The following is a 25,114-nucleotide window of genomic DNA, read 5'->3' as shown; positions in this document are numbered from 1 at the left end:
CCTTAATGATAGCTCTTATGTCTATATCAACAGATTGGCATATCTGTCACACAGTCCATTTACTTGAAAAGTTATTGTCCCTTAACGTGGCTGAGGTCACAGTTAAAGATTTGGCATGAGCATAATTAGAGCTTGCAAGAAATCCAGAGTATCTCCCTGAACACATTCCTAGTGCATTCATTGCTCTATTCCAGCGGGACTATTGGAGCAATGGAAAAACAGTTCTGTCTTCTCTGAATTTTTCTTTCCCAGGTTCACTGGATATTTATTGGACCACAAAGTAAGATTTTTTTTTCCAGATGGAAATTTTTTTAAAGGATATGTTTAAACTTTATGGTGCCCAAGAGATCTTTTTAATTCACTGTACCCTCCAAATTCCCTGCCTCCCAAATAAATGTTACAAAATTTAGTCTTAAACCCTGTAGCACTTGTGGCCAATACCTTATACCATTTAGCACTAATGCATTTTGCATTAGTGGTTAGCATCGGGATATCCTGGTTCTAGGGCCAGGGTATTAAGGAGTATCTTATTTTGTATTTTGGTTCCATTCAAGATTTTCGCTTGGTTTGCTATAGCCAACCAGCAAAACTCACCAATTCACCTTCCAAAGGCTTAGGTGAGAACTTGTTCTGCTGCTATCGCTAGAACCTATCTATATAAATGTTCATGGGACACAAAGTAATTTGTTAACTCTTGGTTTCTGTACTATACATAATGTATGTACTCCTGACCGAAACTTTTTAATAAGCAGATGAGACTTTATCAAGAGATCTAAACTATAGGCCAGCGATTATGGGTTCAGTCTGAGGAGTTAAGCCTCCCCTACCCTTCTCAGTTTCCATATTGGTCCTCATCACCCACAAATAACTCCAGTTCCTACCTTTACTGATAGTCATAACTGTATCCAGTAGCAGCAATGTGTAAACTCACATGATTCTTGACAGTTTTACTGTTGCCTATTAGGTTCTAAATAGGCACATTTTCACTCAGGTGCTGCTTGGGAAATCTCTGGGTATCAGTAGACGCACTAGAGCCATCTGTTTGCAGCCTGAGCAAGACAGTGGTACATCACTGATTTACATTCTGTTTACATTTGGATGGTTGTCTTCCCAGTTATAAGGAATAGCCATGATTTTTTTCTCCCTAAAGAGAAAACTTAAATCTGCAGAAATTGATGATTTAAGGCACCCACGTTTATCTTTATCACTTGGATTTTTCAAGCCCAATTGAGGGCAAAGACTGAAACAAAATGGGGGTGGAGGGGTGGGTCTGACAGAATGAATGGTGTTGGGTGAGGAAGAAAAAAGATGTAAATCACACAGTTCAAAAATGAGTTGAAAGAAGATAAGAAAGAAACAGAAGTAAAATTCTTTTTTCTGTGTGTGAGGTTCAACGGCTAAACTAATTAACAATGCTACATGGCTACCTTAGAAGCTGAAAAGCATTCAGGAATTAAATTTCCCTTCCCTAGAGTTTGGGAATCTCTTTCAGTTAGCTCCTACCCCACCTCTGGATCCCGAAACACAAATTTAAAATAAAACCTCTGGTAGTAGATAAAACTTACTTCTTCCTATGAAGCTTCGCTTTTAGGAGACTTGGGCCTGTCTACATGGGAGATTTCTTTTAAGTTATACCAGTGTACAGATGTGATGTTCCCGTGGTGTTCTCTGGACTGGTGATCTGCCAGGCCACTCCAATCCTTGACTCTGGGAGCCAGCCTTACCTTGCTCTGCTGTGAGAACCCCCACTCCTGGGCTGTTCACGCACAGCCTCTAGCATGTAAACTGCTCCTTGGATTGTGCAACCCAATGACACTGGCCAATATCTCCAGTCCCAGACACAACCCTAGCAGCCTCCATCTTGCAGTGTCCAGTTATGCCCACTGGACACTGCAAGCTTATGAGTTCGTCAGTTTAACACAGAAATTGATATGCACCAGGGTTGTTATCCTAAGGGGAGTCTCTGACATGCTTTAAACCAAACGCACTGCTTCAGGTAGAATAAACAAACAGATTTATTAACTGCAAAGATAGATTTTAAGTGATTAGAAGTCAAAGCATAACAATTTGGATTTGGTCAAATGAAACAAAAGTAAAACGCATTCTAAGCTGATCTTAACACTTTCAGTGCCCTTACAAACTTAGATGCTTCTCACCATAGGCTGGCTAGTTTCCCTTCAACCAGGCTCTCCCCTTTGATCAGCGCTTCAGTCGCTTGGTATGGTTTCTGTAAATGTAGGTGGAAGAGAGAGGAAGAGCATGGCAAAGTCTCTCCCTTTTATAATGTTCTTTCTTCTCTCCTGGCTTCCCCCGCCCCCTTCAGAGTCAGGTGAGCATTACCTCATAGCAGTCCCAAATTGACCAAAGGAAGGGGGGTGACTCACTCGGGAGTCCAACAGATCCTTTGTTGTTGCCTAGGCCAGTGTCCTTTGTTCCTGTGAGGCTGGGCTGGGTTTGGTCTCATACATGCCCTGATGAGGTGTGAACTGCCTCTCTGCTCTTGGGGAGTTTTTGCCTGGGCTTGCTTTAAGCCACGAGGGCATATTTTCAGCCTCATAACTGTATAAATGAAATTACAACCTATAACACTACTGTTACGATTACTATAACAACAATGCTCAGTGCATCATGGGCCTTCCGAAGACACCCAGCATAACAAACTTTTCATTGGATACAACACAATCATTTTACAAGGATGAACATAGGGGTGCTGGGTGTTCCCCCGAGGTACAGAGCATCCCAACAGATATAACTATAACAATGTAATTGTAACACTCCATGTAGACCAGGGATCTCAAACTCAAATCACCATGAGGGCCACATGAGGACTAGTACATAGCCCGAGGGCCACATCACTGACACTTTTTCATAAAAAGATACAAAAGTCTGCCCCCCCGCTCCACCCCTTCCATGAGGTCCCGCCCCTGCCTTGACCCCATTCCAACCCCTTCCCCCAAAGTCCCCGCCCCAACTCCACCCCCTCCCTGCCCTTTATTCACACCCCTTCCCCAAATCCCCACCCCGGCCCTACCTCTTCTCTGCCTCCTCCCCGGGGTCGCCGCGTTCCCGCTCCCCCTCCCTCCCTCCTGGGAAGTCCTCAGTGCTGCCAAACAGCTGTTTGGCGGCAGGAAGCGCTGGGAGGTAGGCGGAGGAGCGGGGACGCAGCACGCTCGGGGTGGCAGAGGTGTGAGGGGAGTTATGGCAGGCTGCAGGAAATAACTCGGCAGGCCGCTTGTCTGAGACCCGTGATGTAGACAGTCTCATTCTGAAACAGGCAGTGTAGCCTCCTGTTTCAGTGGGTGCACTGTACTAAATTGTCGATTGGGCACCGACTACCTGTAGCAGCACCCTCTACCCTTGTACTGCAACCCTAATCCTGGCCTGGTGCAGAGGGATGATTCCTGGGAGTTGGGGCTGGAGAGTGAGATGTGGTATTCTTTGATTTTAGTAAGACTTTTGACACAGTCTGCATGACATTCTCATAAGCAAAGTAGGGAAATGTGGTGTAGATGAAATTACTATAAGGTGGGCTCACAACTGGTTGAAAGACCATACATAAAAAGTAGTTATCAATGGCTTGCTGTCAAATTGAGAGAGAATATCTAGTGGGGTGCCACGGGGGGTGGGGGTCAGTCCTGGGTCCAGTACTATTAGATATTTTCATTAATGACTTGGATAATAGAGTAGAGAGTATGTTTATAAAATTTTCATATAACCCCAAGCTGGGAGGGGTTACAAGCATTTTAGAGAACAGATTTAAAATTCAAAATGACCTTGACAAATTGGAGAATTCGTCTGAAATCAACAAGATGAAATTCAGTAAAGACAAGTGCAAAGTACTTCACTTGGGAAGGAAAAATCAAATGCACAGCTACACAGTGGGGAATAACTAGCTAGGTGGTAGGGCTGCTGAAAAGGATCTGGGGGCTATAGTGGATCACAAACTGAATATGAGTTGTCAATGTGCTAAAAAGCTGCAAAAAAGGCTAATATGATTCTGGGGTGTATTAACAGGCATGTAGTGTACAAGACACAAGATAATTGTCCCGCTCTACTTGGCACTGGTGAGGCCCCAGCTGGACTACTGTGTCCAGTTCTGGGCACCACAATTTAGGAAGGATTTGGACAAATTGGAAAGAGCCCAGCAGAGAGCAACAAAAATGATAAAAAGTTTACAAAACCTGACCTCTGAGGAAAGGTTGAAAAAACTGGGCATGTTTAGTCTTGAGAAAAGAAGATTGAGGGGCGACCTGATAAGTCTTCCAGTAAGTTACGAGTTGTTCTAAAGAGGATGGTGATCAATTAGTCTCCATGTCCACTGAAGGTAAGACAAGATGTTATGGGCTAAACCTGCAGCAAGGGAGATTTAGGTTAGATATTAGGAAAAACTTTCTAGCTATAAAGGTAGTTAAGCTCTGGAATAGGCTTCCAAGGGCAGTCATGGAGTCCCCATCATTAGAAGTTTTTAAAAACAAATTGGACAAACACCTGTCAGGGATGGTCTAGGTTTACTTGGTCGTGCCTAATTGCAGGGGGCTGGACTTGATGACTTCTCGAGGTCTCTTCCAGCCCTACTTTTCTCCTTTACAAAAACAGCAGAACATGAATTTACAAACAAATTAAATGTAGTCAGCATTTTTATTTTCATGGTAAAATATTCATACAGCACTGTCTAATATACCTAGCCACATAACCATTGCTAAAGTATTCTGTTACATATCAACATGTTTTTTTAAAGCCATAAGGGATAACATATGCACAACGTGATCTTTTCTTATAAGATGGAATGAAACTCACTTTTATAACTAATATATTTAAAAAATAATAGTCCCTATTAGTAAAGATAATTTGATAATTTAGGCAAATTTACTTTAAAAAGTCCTCTTTCTGTTGCTTCTGAGATATTGTTTTTTTCTGAATTGCGTTGTTAGTCAAACTGATCCAGGTAACTGTAGAAAATCTCAAAATGGTGACGTGTAGAACAATACTATTGAAAAACAAAAATTTAAGAATATATTTTCCTTCTTTTCAGTTCTGTAGTGAATGTATTTTAACATCTCTCCTAGTTGGACAGTTGATGTTAATCTCAGTAACATGGTAACTAAATCCTTTTCTAGTGCAGATGCTACAAAAGATAACTCATTTTTTTAGATTACATTTCTCCCGCTGAAGATAAGCTTTCAACCATATTTGTAATATTGTTTGACCATCAGCTCCTGTTATATTAAATGCAAACTTTATTTTAGCTTCTTTTCTCTCTTCTCAGTTTGTTTGCTTGTTCGTTTATTTATTTATTTATTTTTTAGAGTTTGGATACAGACAAGCCCATGGAACCAGTAAAGAAATCCCCTCTTCGCCAAGAAACCAATATTGCCAATTTCTCCTATCGCTTCTCCATGTACAATTTGAATGGTAAACAGAATTTTCTGAGACCCTCAATTTTTTCTCTAACATTGAATGAATATTTGTTTTATCAGAAAGCAGCCATTTTACAAAATGCTAAAATCCTACAGCATTAAAACATAGCATCCAGACATACTAGGGCATCATTTTCTAGTTTGCTTACATTGTATTATCCTGTTTATGTTGACACAGGATTCTTAGGGTCACAAACTGGATGTCTATCAGCAGCTATTATATGAGAATCAGAATCTACTTATTTGTAAAGAACAATTATTCTGATAATCTTTTTAATGAAAGAGTGAATTAATAAGTTTGTTCTTTAAGCCACATTGGATGAAAAGGGGAAAAAAATTCTAAATAAGATGGCACATGAAAGGGCACATGTAGTAATTAGGTCCAATATTTAGGTTAAACAAAAAAGCTTTGTCAGTTTTTCATTATCTATGACTCTGGTAGTAGTACAGGAAACTTGCATTTTAAAAAAAATGGGTTTTGGTTTTCTAAGCAGTGTTGGAGATTTTGCCACATACCTTCTAATAAAATTAATGAAAAATGTGTAGGGATCACCTCTGCATTGCTTCAAAAATGTCAGCCAGGGTTTTTAACCAGACAGTTGCTCATTAAGCATTTCTGTACATTTGAAAGAGATTCACTGACCTCATAGGCTTCCATTACTGACACTCATGATGGCAAATGCAGCTCTGAAGTTAAATTAAATTTTAACGACTACTTTTTATTTTGAGCATTGTAGATTCAGAATGGTGAAATTACTGTATTGTTTCTACTTTGTCCCCAAGTGGCACTACTTGGAGAGCATGATTGAGAAATGGGTTAATCATGAGGAAGCTAATGCCTGTTGTTCCTTGCAGAAGCCCTGAATCAGGGGGATACTGTGGATCTGGATGCCCTCATGGCTGATCTTTGTTCCATAGAGCAGGAGCTCAGCAGCATTGGGTCACAGTCAGCAAACAGTGCTGCAATGAAACGTCTAGCCACAGAAACAAAAGTAGCTCAGAAACCACCTGCTGGTCGACTTTCCTCTAAGCACAGCAGTATAAAAGGATCGTCCTCTTCGTCTGGTAGGGTAAATAAGCCTTCAAATGCCAACTTTTCCTTGGAGGACATCACTGCCCAGTTAGAGAAGGCTTCTCTGAGCATGGATGAAGCAGCCCAGCAATCTGTAATGGAAGATGCTAAACCTGTAGTTACTGCTCAGCACAGAAGGACAGCATCAGCTGGCACAGTGAGTGATGCTGAAGTGCGCTCCATCAGTAACTCATCCCGTTCCAGCATAACCTCTGCAGCATCCAGCATGGACTCCTTAGATATTGATAAAATGACAAGACCTCAGGAACTGGATTTGACACAGCAAGGCCAACCAATTACTGAGGTAGAGTCTCATAATTTCAATATAGGTTTTATTTACACTTTCTTTAAACTTTGTTTTACCTTTCTCTTTCAGTCCTACCCTAATGGGGCTTATGGCCATACATGTTCAATGTGGTATAGGGTGAGTGAGGGCTAGCTTTTTCTTAGATACAATGACATTGTTGGTTCTCTTGCTCTCTTTAAAAAAAGATTCCTTTCAAGCAAGGGTAAGGCTTTTTTTGCGGGTCTTCCCACCACCCTATCTATTCACATCTTAACATTTTCTGTATGTTTAAGATTAAAAAGTTACTAGGTTAAATGTTCAGGAATTCCAGTACTGTTCTCTGGAGATGCACTTATAACTATTTTAAACCAGAGTTTTTGAAAAGTGTTTGTGGGGAGATTAGTGGTGGCATGATAGATTTGGTCATCTCCTTCATGAAGAGCCTTTTCATTCTCTTTGTTGATAATGTTAATATATTTAAAACTAGTCAGATTGGTATACCCTTTAAGATGACATTGTCCAAAGACACATCCTTTGTGTTACTACTCAATTTCAAAAAAAATTGGAGGAAAACATACACTATGCTATGAATTATTTTGGTTTTTATAAAGAAAGAGAAATAACATGCATAATTCAGATAATTCATTATGAATTTTACAGTATAACACAATATAGTACATTGCAAATTATGTGATAAATTCAAAGCTCAATAGTAAGAGATTATTCAGCATATGTGCTTGAAGTTCTTGCTGTTTTTATATATGGGTTATTTTTCTTCAGGCCTGAATTCTCCCTCAGTCTTCATAAAGTATTCCAGTTTGACATCTTCTTTATCTCATGACAAATCATTCTGCTGCTAGCTCGTAGGCAAAAAAAAAATTTTTTTTGAAAGAATAGACAAGAAAAAGAGGATTCAGTATATACATGGCAACTTACCAAGTGCCTTTGAAATTTCATATTTACATCCCATTGTGCCATTGTAAGAATTTTTCTTTCAGGGATCTTAAATGCTGCATCATTTGCAGAACTAGAAATGATGATTGGATAGCCAAAATAAAGCTATACTTATACCGGCATGATACATATGGAAGAATGTCCTAGTGAATCAGAGGGCTTCAATAAGAAAGGATTACTCATGTTGTTTTGATGACATTGGAAACTACTACTGATAACCTGATTGTCATTCAGAAGTTTGCTGTGCTTATACACACACTTTTTAGTTTCCCATCTATTCAGAGGAGATAACAGGAACAAATAGGGCTTATTTTTATAGATAATTAACCCAGTTTGAATACTATACTATATTTCACTCCAGCTGAAGCAAAAGAATGACTCTTCTGACTGTAAGTATGAGGCAGAAATAGGTTTATCTATTGTAAAGGCTGAATGCTGTAGCTTGGACTGAAGATCATGAACTTCTCAAGGCCACATTTGTACTTAATATTTATGTAGAATGCTTAGAAAATAATGAACAGCTCATGTTGATTTTATTTATATAATTGGTACTCCCATCAGTGTCCTCTTAACTGGAGCTGTGCCTGTATGGGTTAAACAAAAAAAAGCAAGGTGTCTTTCTTGTAGCCTGAGCTGTAGTTTTCACTTATTAAGTGCTCTTCTAACTGTCTGCAAACCAATTGAGGCAGATCTGGGAGTTGGAGCCAATCTTCTCCTATCATTTATTCAGTGTATTACTGTTCTTGCATTTAGTTTGCTCTATATTTCTTTAGTATAATGAGGTTTTGTTAAGTTTAGTTTTGGACCTTTGGAGAGGGATAGAAACCTAATACCATCCTGAGCAAAGGTGAAACTTTGGGAAGACGTTTCCCTATACATGGAAGTTAAAATGAGTGTAGTTATCATTGCCTGTTCTCTCTTGGCTGCCTTGTACCTGAGTAAAGCTTCAGAAGTGTGTATGTGCAGAGTTTGAGGTCAGTTTTTTCAGTGAAACAGGCGCCAATAAGGTACTGAATATGAGCCTATCATTTTAAAAGAATAATAAAACCTGTCAGTCTGACCCATGAAATAGTTAATTTATTAATCCAGTAAATACTTTTTTGTAGTCAGATGTTTCAGACCTTCAAAAAACTTTTTAAAGATACTGAATTTTTATATTCACTTTCATTGAAGACTTTATTATCCTTTCCCCCTACCCACACCCAAAACACTTCAAAAATTCATCAACTTAATGCATGGCATTGCTTTATGCACAGTGAGTTATCCTGTGATTGGCCACAAAAGCACTGAAATAGGATGTTAAAAATGTGTAAATGGTTCTGTTCCTTTCTCTGTGTGTTTCTGCATATGTAGCTCTATGTAAATAGCACCTATGACTCTAGTTCAGTCTGGGTAGACAAAGGTGGTACATAAACTGAATTTTTTTTGGTAGATGCGCATTGTATAGGAATAACTTAGATCCAGGATTTGTATGTAAACTTTTTAGTGACATGTATTTTCTGCTGCTGATTCAGCAGTTTGAGACTCTTGTCTCAGTCAGTTTTATCTTGCAAATGATATGCTGAAGCATCAGTCAGATTGCACCAAAAGTTTTGGCAAAGAAGACACAATCCTGCCCTCTGTCTTCCCCAGATTTTCTAGTTCTGGCTATGGAGTGAGTCACAGGCAGTCTACTGCTCCTTGATGACTTACATCTTTTTTTTCTTAATTGAAAAAAGGGTTAATCACAACAGATGGAAAGGTAGATAGAAGAGGTGGGGAGGAAATTGCTTTTTTGTGTGCATAAGTGTGTGTGGCAGATTATTCTAATCCATGATTACTGGGTTTGTTTTTCTTGACTGCTTTCACAACTCTGAACCATTGATTGCAAGTCTGAGAAACCTGAAAGCCATCATGGATGTGAGTATGAGCTGGCCTTGTAAACCATTCCCCTTTTTAACATGAGGAGACTGACTGCTTCTCATAAGAATGTGTCTATTGTTTCTCTGCCCAGATAAATTGATAAGAATGCTCTCTTTGAGGAAGGTAACAAGGGTCTGTTAGTCATTTGAGATGAGTGTGTGAGCCAAATCCTGTTTCCTTTCTTTGGGGTAGTAGTAGCTACTTCCAATCCATTTAACAAGAATGCTTTGTTTTACTACACTTTTTGTCTGATCTGTGTTATCTCACTACGCTGAAGAAGTACCTGACTCCTCTGTTAGAGAGCTTGTCTTATTTCTGAAGAATCATTAATTAACTCTTTAGAAATAAATTCATTAGCTCAAGGGAATGTCTTCTGATCTGTTGAGAAAGAAAAACCAGATGCGGTTCTCCATCCATCTACTGACACATGTTCCTATGGGTAATGCCTAAGCACCCCCAAAATAAACTCCACAGTAGCCTGTGGTTGATTAAATCCATCCTCACAACTGAAAAAAGACAGTCATGATTCCCCCCAGAAAAGAAATGTGCAGAGCTTTTGCAAAACTTGTCATTTTTCGTTTGGTGGCTCACTATCCAGGGAAGGCTGGGAGAGTTCCAGGCACTTTCCAAAAGAACTGCCTCTGGCCTTCCAAAAGGCGTATGTCCTGTGTAGTTTAGCACTTATTTTCATGACTTGGGCCATCTTAGCATCTCTTAATGAGGTGATTACTCTGGCTATACTTCTGGACATGGCGGAATCAAGCTTGTAGCCATTACAGTGTGGGTTGTCAGCCAGAAGACCTCAGATGATGAACCCTTAAAGGGTTCATCAAATTTTAGTGCCTTTTTGGCCAGTCATTAAAATCTTAAACTTCTTCTCTCCCATCTGGCCCTGTTACACATACAAGTAAAACTTTGGAACTTTTTCTGTTACAAACCAGGTGGGAACAGTTTTCTGGAGAGAAGAAAGGGAAAAAAAACCCAAATCCTGTCCTTCTGTCCAGTTGCACTTGAAGGAAAAGGCTGGAGCACACAGCTTTCAGAGATTCCTTGATGGAAAGGACAGTTTTAAACAACCACTACTGTACTGACTGCCCTAACTAGTTGAACTAAAAGGGAAAGGTATCTCCTGTAGGATTTGGAAAAGGTCTCTTGGTATCTGCACAAAGTTACTTCCCATTCCCTTACTTAAATTTAAGATTTTCTTCAAAGACCCTGCTGCCTAAATCTCTCTCTGCTGTGGCTGTATTCTAAGCTCTTGCTTATAGTGAAAATGATAGGTTTCAGAGTAGCAGCTGTGTTAGTCTGTATTCGCAAAAACAAAAGGAGTACTTGTGGCACCTTAGAGACTAACAAATTTATTTGAGCATAAGCTTTCGTGAGCTACAGCTCACTTCATCGGATGCATCATTGAGAGAATTGAGTGGATCTGGAAGCAAAATTTTTGCCCTTAATATTCTCCTTGGACAAAGTCCCTAAGTGGCCCCTCCTTACCAAATCCTTTGTTAGGCAGGTTGTCCTTATGTGGAACCTTGAGTTTAGTCTTTTACTCTGCCTTATCTCCCTTTTGACCTTCTATGTCCCTAAGGCTGCCAACCTTTGAAATCTTTTTCTTTGCTACAGTAGTTTCTATAAGAAGGGTCAATGGCTTGGCAGCTCTGCCCTTTTGACATCCTTTGCTGCTGCACAAGACAAGGAGAGTGGTTTTAAGAAATTTGTCTTTTTTCCCCTCCCCTAGGTTTTATTGGAATAATGAGAGAAGGAGAATGACAAAACCGGGTAACACTAAATGAAAACACCCACTCTTGATCTGAAATTCTGTCAGAAGAAAATTAGGGTGTTCAGTTATTCACCTTAGAGGCCTGGGAAAGGTAAAGCCTCTAAAGGTACCTTGACTTGAGAGTAATGGGAAATTCTGTTTGCCCATAGATTCCCTGTGGGTTGTAACCACTTCTTGGGTAGAGAGAAGGGAAGCCTTGGTGAAACGTTTGCAATGAAGCAGTTTGGTTTTCCGTAAATTATTTCACAAATCATTCCTTGGTTAATACTTGCAGCTCAGATGATATTGCAGTTTGATTGGTACTTCTCCCTTTTACTTATGTAATGAGTTACTGACCCAAAAGATTTAGTCTGAACTTTGAGATGCAAAAACATAATTTATGGGTAAAGCTTCTAATTTAATAATAGTATTAATAAAGGGAAGGAAAGTAGATCATGATTTGACTAAATCTGTCCCCCTAGAGAGGATTTCTTGCAATGAGCTCTTTATAGGGCAGCAGTAGAGGGAAGGAGGTAAATTGGGGGGTGGGAGGGAGAGAGAAGAGAAGAACCTCAGGCATGCCCACCCAGCTAGTTTTTGTATCTGACTTTTTGTGAAAAGATCCATTCATGGCCAGTCATTGTTAGGGTACTGTGTATACTCAATGAAGGGGTTGCAGATAATTTTGAAGTCTGCCATTTGGTTTCTGGCACATAAACGGCATTTTTTTCTAATGTGATAGTTCTTAAAATCTGTAATTCAGTTTGTGTGACAGGAGGAGACTCTGGCTTCCATACCATGATAGTACATCACTTAGCAATAGGTAGTTCCAGTTAACTGAATTTGATTTTGTACTTGTTCATCTTTATCACAGTTAATTCATGCGATTAACTAAAAAAAAAAATTAATACGCTATTAATCGCACTGTTAAATAATAGAACACCAATTGAAATTTATTAAATATTTTGGATGTTTTTCTACATTTTCAAATATATCTATTTCAATTACAACACAGAATACAAAGTGTACAGTGCTCACTTTATATTTTGATTACAAATATTTGCACTGTAAAAATGATAAACAAAAGAAATAGTATTTTTCAATTCACTTCCTACAAGTAGTGTAGTGCAATCTCTTTATCATGAAAGTTCAACTTACAAATGTAGGGTTTTTTGTTACATAACTGCACACAAAAACTAAACAATGTAAAACCTTAGCGCCTACGAGTCCATTCAGTCCTACTTCTTGTTCAGCCTATGGCTAAGAGAAACAAGTTTGTTTACATTTAAAGGAGATCATGCTGCCCATTTCTTAATTACAATGTTACTTGAAAGTGAGAACAGGCATTCACATGGCACTGTTGTAGCTGGCATTGCAAGATATTTACATGCCAGATGCGGTAAAGATTCATATGCCTCTTCATGCTTCAGCCATCATTCCAGAGGACATTCTTCCATGCTGATGACTCTTGTTCAGAAAAATAATGCCTTAATTAAATTTGTGACTAAACTCTTTGGGGAAGAATTGTATGTTTCCTACTCAGTTTAACCCACATTCTGCCATATATTTCATCTTATAGCAGTCTCGGATGATGACCCAGCACATGTTGTTCATTTTAAGGACACTTTCACTGTAAATTTGACAAAATGCAAAGAAGATACCAGTGTGAAATTTCTAAAGATAGCTACATCACTCAACCCAAGATTTAAGAATCTGAAGTGCCTTCCAAAATCTGAGAGGAATGAGGTGTGGAGCATGCTTTCAGAAGTCTTAAAAGAGCAACACTCTGATGTGGAAACTACAGAACCCGAACCACCAAAAATTAAATCAACCTTCTGCTGGTGGCATCTTTCTCAGATGATGAAAATAAACATGCGTCGGTCCGCACTGCTTTGGATCCTTATCAAGCAGAACCCATCATGAGCATGGATGCATGTCCTCTGGAATGGTGACTGAATCATGCAGAGACATATGAATCTTTAGTGCATTTGGCACATAAATATCTTGCAACACCGGCTACAACAGTGCCATGCAAACGCCTGATCTCACTTTCAGGTGACGTCGTAAGCCAGAAGCAGGCAGCATTATCTTCTGCAAATGTGAACAAACCTGTTTGTCTGCGTGATATGGCTGAACAAGAAGTAGGACTGCATGGACTTGAAGGCTCTAAAGTTTTACATTGTTTTATTTTTGAATGCAATGGGTTTTTTTACATAATTCTACATTTATAAGCTCAACTTTCAAGATAGAGATTGCACTACAGTACTTGCCGTAGGTGAATTGAAAAATACTATTGGTTTTTTACAGTGCAAGTATTTGTAATCAAAAATATAAAATGAGCACTGTACACTTTGTATTCTGTGTTGTAATTGAAATCAATATATTTGAAAATGTAGAAAACATTCAAAAATATTTAAATAAATGGTATTCTATTATTGTTTAACAGCTCGATTAATCATTTTAATCGCGTGACAGCCCTAATTTAAATTGATCTAAGAGATGTAAGATGTAGAAATCAGGACAAAGAAATTGTAGGCATTGTACTGGAATTAACTCAGCATAGTTAGTACAAAGATAGTGGAGCTTTGGGGGCACATTTCAAAACTTAAATCAGACTATGAGGTGTTAAATGTACAGGCCCAAAAAAAACAGATTAAGTGTAAAATTACACTGTAAGGTGGTGGTGATGTTAAGAATTAAAATAAACATAAGTAAGGAAATTCAGAGTTAGGCTCCCTCAGCAACTGTACCTTAGTTCTTTTGTTGGTTTGTATGATGGCCATCATTAAATTAACACCTATAGTAGCTGACACTGATAACAAAAGCTTCCCAGTCCTAGAATAGTTGTGAGATCTCACATATCTCTGTATGTTAACTTGCTAAATGTTTATATGGTTACAACTACCATATTGTATATTAATATATTTAACTATATTCATATATAGAAAGACAAATGTTGACTGTGGACCATCTACAATAAGCAATTCTCTCTTTCAAAATAGACCTGGATCATTGAACTTCATTATATTTTAGGGTTTTTTTGTAAAATATGTGCTCTACTTCAAACAGGAATTAATTCAGAGAAATCATATGGCTTGCATTATGCTGGAGGTCAGACTGAATGATTGCATTGGTCCCTTCTGGCGTTATAATCCATGAATCTATTAATTTATTCTTGTGATGACTTAAAACAAGTCTGGCCTATTTAATCTTTAGGTTGAGCACTTTTTAACATGGGGGAGTATTGGCTTTAGTGTGTGTATTTGGGAGCCTATGTTCTGTTCCTTATGTTCTATGAATTGTGTGTGGTTAACACGTATAAAGGATATAAGCAGCTATGTGTAGTCATGACTTGCACCAATCAGGGACTGGGACTTTAACTTTGAGATTTCAAATGAAATGCGTTCTTTGCCAGTTATTTTAAGGCATTCCAATTGTTGGCCACAGGCCTTCGTGGCATGTGGTTGCTTCCAATTACCCTTTCTTTAGTCTGTAAAATTTATCAAATGGAAAGAATTAATAAATATGAGACTTAACCATGGTTGTTAACACAGCTCCTTCCCCACTTTTTTTGAACAGTTCATCACAAGTGATATTTCTGACTTCCAAAAAAAAAAAGTAACAGTAAAGGAAAATTCTGTAAATCCATCATCCTGAAGCTGGTTTTCAGCTTTTTTGGCAGCACAAGTATCAGAAGTCCAGTTATTAAAATGTTTCTGAAATACAAATCATAACTTGCCAAATCTTATGGAGTTATTCAAAATATCTTAAAGATAAACTTATCAATTTGTAATTTTTAGGAACTTGTTTGTTTATGCATTGCAATATTCATCTGCATTAGCCATTCCCATAAGTGGTTTGTGTATAAGACCAGTACGGCATTCTGTTTGTATGATGTACTATAGCTACAAGGTAGTCTGTAATAGAAGGCTTTTTTGGAGAATATTGGTTGTTTTTACTGCGTGGTTTTTATAAAAAGGAAAGTGAGATGAACTGTGGGGAGGGATTGGGAGAACTTTGGAATGGAAAATCCTAGAAAACTAAAACTCCAGTCTGTTTGCAAATCAATTTTATCATTTGTTTAGTTAACTTATTACTTCGTTGCAAACATTTGTGGAAATAGTATCAACTTCTTTGGTGCACAGTGCTGGAAGCCTACATGCACTTTCTCACTTCCAGCCATTTAATGAATAGTTTTGTAGTTAAATTGCTGAAATATCTTGACATTTCAGTTAATATAGTTTTCTTGGTTAATATATAACCTGTTATAGTTATAACCTGTTATAGTGTTAAAGTTATTTAAAATCAACATGTTATTGTTATTGCGTTTCCATGCCTGCAGCCATGACACTTTATGGTATGTCTTCAGATCACACAAGCTAGGAAAGCTTAGATTGGGTCAGTGTTTAGACTGGAAACCGCCATGGAAAACCTACTTGATGTAGAGAACTGTTCTTGACCATTCAATAAGTGACATTCTTCCCTCTGAGACAGAACTGAACCAATTCCCTAATCATAGTTTTAGGATGTTCTGTGCTAATGTTTAAATTAAAATTAAAAACGAATGTCTTGTCTGTCACAACTGGCTGGTTAAATTGACAGTAATGAAGGAATTTGTTGTTTGACTAGTAGAATAGAAATTTTTAAAATGTATGGTGTTGCTACTACAGCCATATATTCATTGCATTCAGTTTTAGGGCTATGTGTTGTCTCCCCGATCCCTCTGTGAGTTTAAAGTAATATGTTTTGAAGGCAAACATGGTAGACTGTTTCCTTTCCACCTTAACTTTTCTTAAAGCTATAAAAAGCAAACACAAGGAGCAGTAGGAGAGAGGGAGATAAAAATATATTCATTCTTAAAAGTACTGGCTAAGTACTGCACTTTCTATCAGAAACTTAAGAGGCTTGAAAATAGAAGATGAACTCATTCCACTAAAACAGAAGAGAAAACTGTGTGTATGATAGGAAAAAAACCCTAAAATTTTCCACTATGACCAGTTATTATCTGAATCTATTTCTTAAGAAGCCTTACCAATAGCACCTTGCAGATTACTCATATTGGTATGAAGATGTCTGTCTACCCAGATAGTTACATCACCCTCAGCACTGTACTCCTCCCAAAATTTAAATAGGATCTGAGAAGTTCCTGTGCCCAACGCTGTATCCTTCTAGGAAGAAGAGGCTTAACTCAAGACTCCAACCTTCACTGAGCTGGTCAAATGATGGCCTGTCCCCTGATCTATGGAGGGGGTATGAACACTTTCCAATAGCAGTCAGGTGAACTAGAACCTCCTTGAAGTGTTTGGGCCTTGGTCCATGCATCCATGTGCTTTTTCTGATTAGAGCTGCTGATAACAATAGACTAATCAGAGTTTACTGTCGATACCACAGCTGTCCCCAGTAAAGTGATCTTTCTAAGTCTTTCAACACTTCACTCCTTCACATGTCCCCACGAGACAAACCAGTTTCCCTTTCCCCTTCCTCAAATGTCCATTAATGAAGAAGACCAGTATGGAACTGTGCACTCCAGTAGGAAAATATAAATAGCCCTTTCCACCTCCACCTCTCCCCCTTGTGTTCCCCCCCTCCACACGCACAGTCAATAGGTACAGATGCATAATATATACTGTACCATTAATACGGACAAACTAAGGGCATGTGTACATAGTGGAGTAATGTGCACTCTGGGGATGTGCTTTTTGTTGCGCATTAATTGATACTGTTTCAAACAGCACTACATTAAAGAGTACTAGAAAACTTTTAGTGCCCACAAGCGAGATCTGAATGGACCAATTAATGCACAACATGTTAGTGCACTTAGAAATCACTTTCCTGTAGTGTAAAAAGAAAAGGAGTACTTCTGGCATCATAGAGACTAACCAATTTATTTGAGCATAAGCTTTCGTGAGCTACAGCTCACTTCATCGGATGCATGCAGTGGAAAATACAGTGGGGAGATTTATATACACAGAGAACATGAAACAATGGGTGTTACCATACACACTGTAACAAGAGTGATCAGGTAAGGTGAGCTATAACCAGCAGGAGAACGGGGTGGGGGGGAGAAACCTTTTGTAGTGATAATCAAAGTGGGCCATTTCCAGCAGTTGACAAGAACGTGTGAGAAACAGTGGTACCTCACTGTGTAGACAAGCCATAAGAAAATAATTGAACAAGAATTCAAATATTCATAGAACCCTGTTAAAACCTCTAAATTAATAACTTCATAAGAAAATCTGCACAACTCATACTTAAGAGGAGACAGGTTTGTGCCAAGGAACTGAATCTGAACTGAGAAACAGAAAAATGGGTTTGTGACGTAGTGTTATGCTGCAGTGTTCAGAAGTTTTCTCTCAGAAGCACCCAACTCCCAATGAAAATCTCTCCCTAAAAGCTGTGATGAATTAGTATGGGCGCTTATAAATAATCACAGAATATTTTTCTGTTTTGTAAACCAGTTTCTTGTCCTCCTGCTACTGAGATAATTAAATGTTAAAAAAGTGCAGGGATTCATATTGGAGAAGAGAGGGGATGAGAGATGCAACATCTGTGTAAAATTAGCAAGATTACTTGTTTGGCCATACTTGGCCCAAAAACACATTTGGAACAGCTGACCAAAATTAGGAACACAGCAGCATTCAATGGAGTTGTAAAATGTGAAAGGAATTTCTGTAGTTTTCTTTAATAAATCAAATACTGTTACAACTTACAGAAATGCAAACTGGGGCTTTTTGTGGGTTATAGAGGAGCTTGACACTGTGGAGTGAGACTTACTGAAGGGACAGTTGACAATTGGAGGCTATCATTTATTCTTGAGTTGCTGCTGAGTCATTCTTGCATGTGATATTGGTTAATTTTTACCGAGTTGGATAAGGATTGGATGTGACTGGTTATGAATAAAACAAAAACAGCCTTCCATTTTAGTTTAACGTGGTGTTAGGTTTAGATTTGTAGTTAGTTAAAGGGGGGAAATGTACTGCTATAAGTGGCATTATTTTCTGTGTTTGGGGTTAGAATATTTGGGGGGAGGTATGACGAAAGGTGCAAAGGAGAGAATACATCTTAGTTCACAAACCCATAGCTATTTACTACTGTGTATTATCTGAGTCTGGTTTCTTCTTAATCAGTTTCAGTGTAGCTGAAAAATGGGTAAAGTTAACATATTACATGAAAATAAACAAATATACTCATCAGAAATTGGTTACTAGGAAAGAAAATAGCCTAGAATGTAATACACAAACAAATTGTGTATTTTTTTTTTGTAGGTGGAAGGGGAAAATAAGAATATATTCTTATCCCTAAAAAGTATTGATGGCTGTTGCAAAACAGGGTGGGAACAGGGATGTTGCATGTTTCTTGATATGTTTATTTTCACTTCTCTTTCTTTTACTGGTTCACATCACTGCTCGTTCCCACTCTTCCTGCATGATAATAAACGGTGCCTTTTTCTTTCATTTTCCCACTACTACTCCTCCCCAATTCCTTCATTTTCACAGCATAATGTTTCTGTGGGACATCCCATCAGGCAGTCCAAGCGTCACATTGACTTCACAGAAGAGGAGGCTGAGCTGACACCTGTAAGTTATGACGTGTCTGTCTGTGTCTCTCCTTTCTGTGTGCCTGTGGCTATACCAGTGTCCCTTGTAATTAGAAACTGCATCAGTGATTTGAGCCTTAGCCATTAATACCTCAGCAATGGAGACTGTAGTGAGCCTGTATCATAACCTGTAGCTTTTTGCAAACTTCCTTACAGTTGATCTTTCCCTATCCTCTAGCAATTACTTCCCAAATGTACTAGTTTGAGTAAGCTATTTACGCTCTAATTAAAACAGCGTGTTAAGCCTGATTGCTGATAGCAAAGCTTCAGCCCTTCCAAGGGAAGGGTGCAATAGGAGATTTCTCCACTAGGTGCGTTCTATGATTTATTATGATACCTCACTTTTATACAGTGCTTTCCATCCATAGATCTCAAAGAGGTTTACAAAGGAGGTCAATGGCATTGTTCTGGTTTTACAGGTGGGGATGCTAAGGTTGTGGGGGTGAAGTGACTTGCCCAAGGGTCACCCAGCAGGCTAGTGGCAGAACCAGGTCTAAAATCTTCAGTATTTATTTATAACACTAGAATAAAAGTATAAAAACTCAATTTGGTAGGCAAGTCTTTTGTCTACAGAATTTAATGTATTTAAACTTATTTACATTTTTTAGTCTTTCAAATTAGACTTATTTTTCTTCAAAAGTACGATGTAATTTTGAATCTTAAAATCTAGAGTCTGAAGACTAGGAAATACTATTACAATTTGAAATTACAGTACAGTGACCTTTACATGGAATTTTCAAGAGTGTCAAAATGTGGGTTTTTCTTATCAGATGTCACTGTTTCTGGTCACATCCCCTTTCTAAATTTTTGTCACCGAGAATAGATATAATTTAAAAATGGAATTGTAAAACATCTTTCTAGTTCTTACAATGAATTTGTAAAGCATAAGTTGCACAACAATGCCCTCAGCTGGCTAAATTAGGCAAACAGTTTAGTATTCATAATATATTTTAATAGGGCTTGATAAACCAAGAGAATCTCATGAAAATAGAATATTATTTAGATTCAATACATAGGTTTTCTGCTTTAGTCATAAAAGTAAAGTTAAAAAAACCCAAAATCCGAAACCTGATCAGTCATGTTAGTCTTTGGAAAAACTTCTGGTGAAAAACCATTTATTCATAACCCAGTGTTTTACATGGACGTTTTTCAGGATTCTTCCTTTTGGTAAAGTCATTGTAGAAGATAAGTTAGACAAGAGCACAGCAAATGTAGATATCCTAGTAATAGATGAATTTCTATATAAAAGGAATTAATCAGTCAACTGGATAATGGCATACAATACTCCTGCTTTATTATTTTCCATATGTATAGAATAATTACTCTGTGAATAGAAAAGGAGGACTTGTGGCACCTTAGAGACTAACCAATTTATTTGAGCATAAGCTTTCGTGAGCTACAGCTCACTTCATCAGATGCATTCGATGAAGTGAGCTGTAGCTCACGAAAGCTTATGCTCAAATAAATTGGTTAGTCTCTAAGGTGCCACAAGTACTCCTTTTCTTTTTGCGAATACAGACTAACATGGCTGTTACTCTGAAACCTGTACTCTGTGAATGAAAATATACAGAAAAACCTATATGGGTTTTCTCCTTGCAACACTAAGTAGGAACTTTTCTGTGTTAGTCATTTGGTTTTTGTTGTTGTTCTTGCTGGTCATTCTTTCTTACATCTGTATATTGACTTAGTTCTTATTTTTTAAACATCTGATTAATGGCTTTACTGTTACTGTTTGTTCATGCAAAATTTGTGATTAGGTTTTTTTTGTCTACAATATTCGTGATCTTTGTCATTTGTAAATGTCTTTTGCTGTGATGTGCTGTTTTCCATCTGTCTAAGTAATGGACCAAGAGCAAACGGACCAAGTGCAGTAAGATTACAGAATGGCTGGGCAGAGTGTAGCCTTAAACATCTTTTATGATTTTTTATAGTGTATTTGAAAAAATTGCTTTGTAAATTTCAATAGTTTTATGTTGTCATTGCAGTATATTTCTGTAGACTTGAATGAAGTAGCACTGACTGAATTTTAAAGGAAAAAGTTTAGTGGGGACCTCATCCATTTACAATGTAGATGACTTCATAAGAAATGTAGCAAGATGTTCTGCTGTTACTGAGATCCACACATTTTCCATGTACTGTGGTGAATCATTCCATAAAGAGAGCCTTAAAAGGATGTTGTCTGTGAAACTTCGAACAGGCTTTAGATATAGATTAAATCTACTCTGTAACAGAAAGCTAAGAATAGCAAGTTAAAGAGCAAGTTCTTAAGCAATGTCAGAAGATTTTTTGGGGGGAATAATTGTGAAATTTGCATCAAACTGTTAATATTTACGTAATGTCTATAGTGACAGTATAAAGAATATGTAAACTTATCTGTTTACAGTAGTATAGTATTTTAATATTTGGATAATGTAAAGGCTATAAATCTGTCAAATAATACATAATTAGATATATCAGATGTACTTAAGGATCATAATTTAACATAAGTTTTTCTAGGTATATTCCACCTTTTTCTGAATGGAGAGATTGCTCCATATAGTATCCTTCAAGTTTCTAACTTCAAAGGAGCAGCCTCCTTAGATAAAGGAACTGATATGAAATAACCAACTAATTTGCATTCAGTAAGGTTGGGCAATGCACTTAAGCCCTAGTTAACTGGGTTTTCATGTCTAATAGTAGTGTGTACGTAGGCTTGGAAGGATTCGTTTTTTGTCGGTAAATGTCAATTTCAATGAAAAAGTATTTCCATTGATGATCATTGAAATTTACTTATGGGCAAAGTAAGAAAAATGGTGCTTGACAATTCTAGTGTTTGATTTTAAGGACATTTACTTTTTGGACAGGTGATGTTGGCAATTTGTGATTTAACGGTTATAAAGCTATAACTTTTTGAATCTCAATGCCTACGGTCATTAAATAATTGTGAGACCTCCCATGCCCCCCATTGTCTGATTTTTTTTTTCCCAGTGGTTTCCCGCAATTCTGAAAATTTAAATAGATAAAAATTGGGATAAAAAGCTTAAAAGCCATAATTTTGCACAGCTGTGAAAGTTTAAATAGATAAAAATAGAAGAAAAATGCTTAAAAATAAATATCGATATCTATTGAAATAATAAAAAAAAAAAAAATTCTGCCAATCTTAAGTGTATGGCATGTTGTGTAGTAACTCTGAGCATCATATTCTCGCAAGATGCTATATTTTATGTGCATATTTTAAAAGCAGTTTTTTTCCTAAAGAATTCAGTTTGTAAATAGGTTGATGGACAGATTTTTGTCTATATGTATAAATTTGCAACCCAGGATGCACGTTTTAGACATGTGACTGGGAAGAAGTAATCTATTCCATTACTGTGTGAAACACTTCGGTGCGTGTTGGAATTTCATGCAGCCTTTTTTCTTTGACTTGAAGTTTGTTCCTCTCTTGAGCACTACCAACCTCAGGAATTAAAAACAGTCCATTGAGTTTATTAAAAAGGAAACTGCAATTCTTTGTGAAAGGGGAGGGGAAACTGTTTGGTTTGGGATATTCAAAAGATTTTCTGCTGTAGTTCAATACACTTCAACACAGCACTTTCCAGTGATCATCATCATGCTATGTGCGAGTCCTCTGAGTCCATCTGTTTTATCTTGTCTAACAAAGACTTCCTTACAATTTTGTGTCTCATGTTTATTTTTGGGAAAGCTAAAGCTCTTACTAGAATCTTCAAAAGTCTTAGATGATTCATAAATATCCCTTTGAGACAGATGGGAGTGTCTTTTTTTTTGTTTATAAATTGAGATTAATATAAATATTTGCAGTCTCAGTCTGAGCTGTTCTTTGTTTATAGCAAAGAAAAAATGTGAAGCAGACCAGCTCCATTCCTTTCTTTCAAATAGGTTAAGACTACCAAATTGTAACTGAGTATTTCGCTACCATGGAAGGAGAAATTGTCAATACCAGTACGCAGGCAAAAGATTTGTGGTACAGCTAATAATGTCACTTGACATGTACATTAGTTTTAATTACATTCTTACAAGAAAACACTGACTGAAATGGTACATATGACCTTTTATCTTATTTAGCTGTCAAGTACATGTAAACAGTAGGGTGGAAGTGTTTTGTATAGAAGTTGATACTCTAAATGCTTGAAAACGTGCTTGGTCATACTGCTCTATAGTTATAAATGTTTGCAGTATTTGTGAACAGGAGCAAATAGACTTGTAGCATTGAAATCTCTTCTTAGAATAGCATAAACATCCAGTGTTTGTGTGGAGGGCTCTTTGAAAATATTATTAAATGCTATACATAACAGCTGGTCCATGAACCTCTCTTGGTATTTAGGCTTGAAGATAATGGATGTGTCCCTTCCTTTCAAGGAAGGAAGGAATGCAGGAAATCTTTTGAAGTCCTAAAAGTAATTTGGAACAAAATACATATGCCATGTTTTTATGAACATCAAGACAAGCTGTTTTTATTGAATGAACTAGATGTGAAAAGTAATTTACATTTTAAAAATATTTATTGAAATTAAAAGGAACTTAATGTCCATTTTATTCAAATTTAGCTTTTGTCATCACAACATAACATACACATATTACATAAAACCTGTGGTAATTCATAGAATGTGTTGTGTTAACACATTTGCGTGCTTAAATCTTTTTTTTTTCCTGCTTGTGTTTGAGATTAAAGTTTAATTTTGGTAGAGTTATAAGAGGTATCCCCTATTTCTGTATTTGTTTGATTTTCAGTTCTTTGCATTAGATTTGCAGTTCAAGGATTATTATGCATGTGATAGCTTGCAATGTTTTTCACTTTTGTAATTTTAAGGGTTGTTGTGAAGGATATGGATTAGATTTTTATAAATCTTTTATCGGGTGAGACTATTTGGTCAGAGAATCTTGGTTTTGATTGAATAATTTTTGAAACAGTGTTCATTTTATGGTATCTAAGTGCAACTTGTAAAGTCACAACTTGAAAAAATTGAAATACTATTATTAACAAAAAACTTAATGTAGCTTGAATTGCCTGTTCAGATACATTATATATATATATATATATATATATATATATTCATTTTTGTACATTTTCTGTTTGTAATTTCACCCTTTGTTTTCTTCTCACCATATGTTTCCCTTTGCATCTATCTCTGGCCTTTTAAAATAAATTTTAAAAAAGGAAAGTATTTAAAAATAGTTTGACAATTTATTCTTTACTGTGCAAAACCACTCAAACATAGTGAGTTCCTTTTGTGTGTGTTGTAAACATGGTCCCTGAAAAGAGGGTGCTTTTGGTAAGAAGATCAGCTACAAGAATATATAATGCTGACTTGTAAAATCAGTCTTCTTTCCTTCATTCTACGCTAAATGTTTTTGCCTTTTCTGTGATGACCAAAACAAGCTACATTGGACTGCTTACACTAATTGTGATGAGACCACACCTGGAAACTTTTTGTGAAGAAATCCTGCAGTGAGATCCTTGCAGAAATCAGTCACAGCCCTCATCAAGCTCCCCCAGCAGGATACTCACTAAGCTGCTGTTTGGATTCTACCATACTGGACCCCTGTACTCTTGATCCTCTTGAGTCTGAGCATAGTCCAAGCACTGCCTCTGGCTCTGGGTCTTTAGGCATACGCTCAGGATACTACAGATCCTTTGCCTAGCACCCCTTCGGAGACCCTGCAGTCCAACCGCCCAGGCCCTGAAACTGGTGCTGGCGCCTCCAGACTCTTCAGTAGCTTAAGCATACCCCTTACCAAGACCTCCCACCTTGTGCCCACTCAGGTTTTCAGTTCACCTCTTCAAGGACATTGGATAGTTGAAGCAAATAGACTTTGCAACGGGATTTCAAAAGCAAACATTCATTAGTTTAGACAGCACAAGAAATACACAGAACCAGAAAAAACAATAAAACCACTCCCTGCCTCATTTCCTCACTGCTCTTGAGCGTTCTTTGAGATTTGGTCAGAGTCTAAGGTATCCAGGATCCTTCCTCTCTTCTGCACATGGCTTCCAAATCATGGAATCTGTATGACCTCTGCGTTATGACCCTGTCTCTTATAACTTTCAGTTCCCTTCCTTAGGTGACTTCTGGATTAACCTTGTCAGGCGATGTAAGTCCTCCACCAGATGACCCATTGCTTAGTTGCC

The 25,114-nt window shown here is 37.5% G+C and overlaps 1 protein-coding gene across 6 annotated transcripts in view; it reads left to right on the top strand.

Moving 5' to 3' along the window:
* The window catches only part of RAPH1 (Ras association (RalGDS/AF-6) and pleckstrin homology domains 1), a 158,994-nt gene that overhangs the window by 80,943 nt on the left and 52,937 nt on the right, over positions 1 to 25,114 (top strand). For 3 of the 6 annotated variants that reach the window (XM_073306494.2, XM_073306492.2, XM_073306493.2), the window contains 3 exons: positions 5,307 to 5,412; positions 6,273 to 6,793; positions 18,887 to 18,967. In XM_073306494.2, the coding sequence (XP_073162595.2) occupies positions 5,307 to 5,412; positions 6,273 to 6,793; positions 18,887 to 18,967 (708 nt within the window). Of the gene's footprint in view, positions 1 to 5,306; positions 5,413 to 6,272; positions 6,794 to 9,537; positions 9,629 to 18,886; positions 18,968 to 25,114 lie in introns of those variants that run through there. The other 3 variants (XM_073306496.2, XM_073306495.2, XM_073306499.2) reach the window with 2 other exon arrangements.

Source organism: Lepidochelys kempii, chromosome 11, assembly GCF_965140285.1.
Source record: "Lepidochelys kempii isolate rLepKem1 chromosome 11, rLepKem1.hap1, whole genome shotgun sequence".
NCBI lineage: Eukaryota > Metazoa > Chordata > Testudines > Cheloniidae > Lepidochelys > Lepidochelys kempii.
The sequence above is the reverse complement of the archived record's forward strand: the minus strand, read 5'-3'. Positions and strand labels throughout refer to the sequence as shown.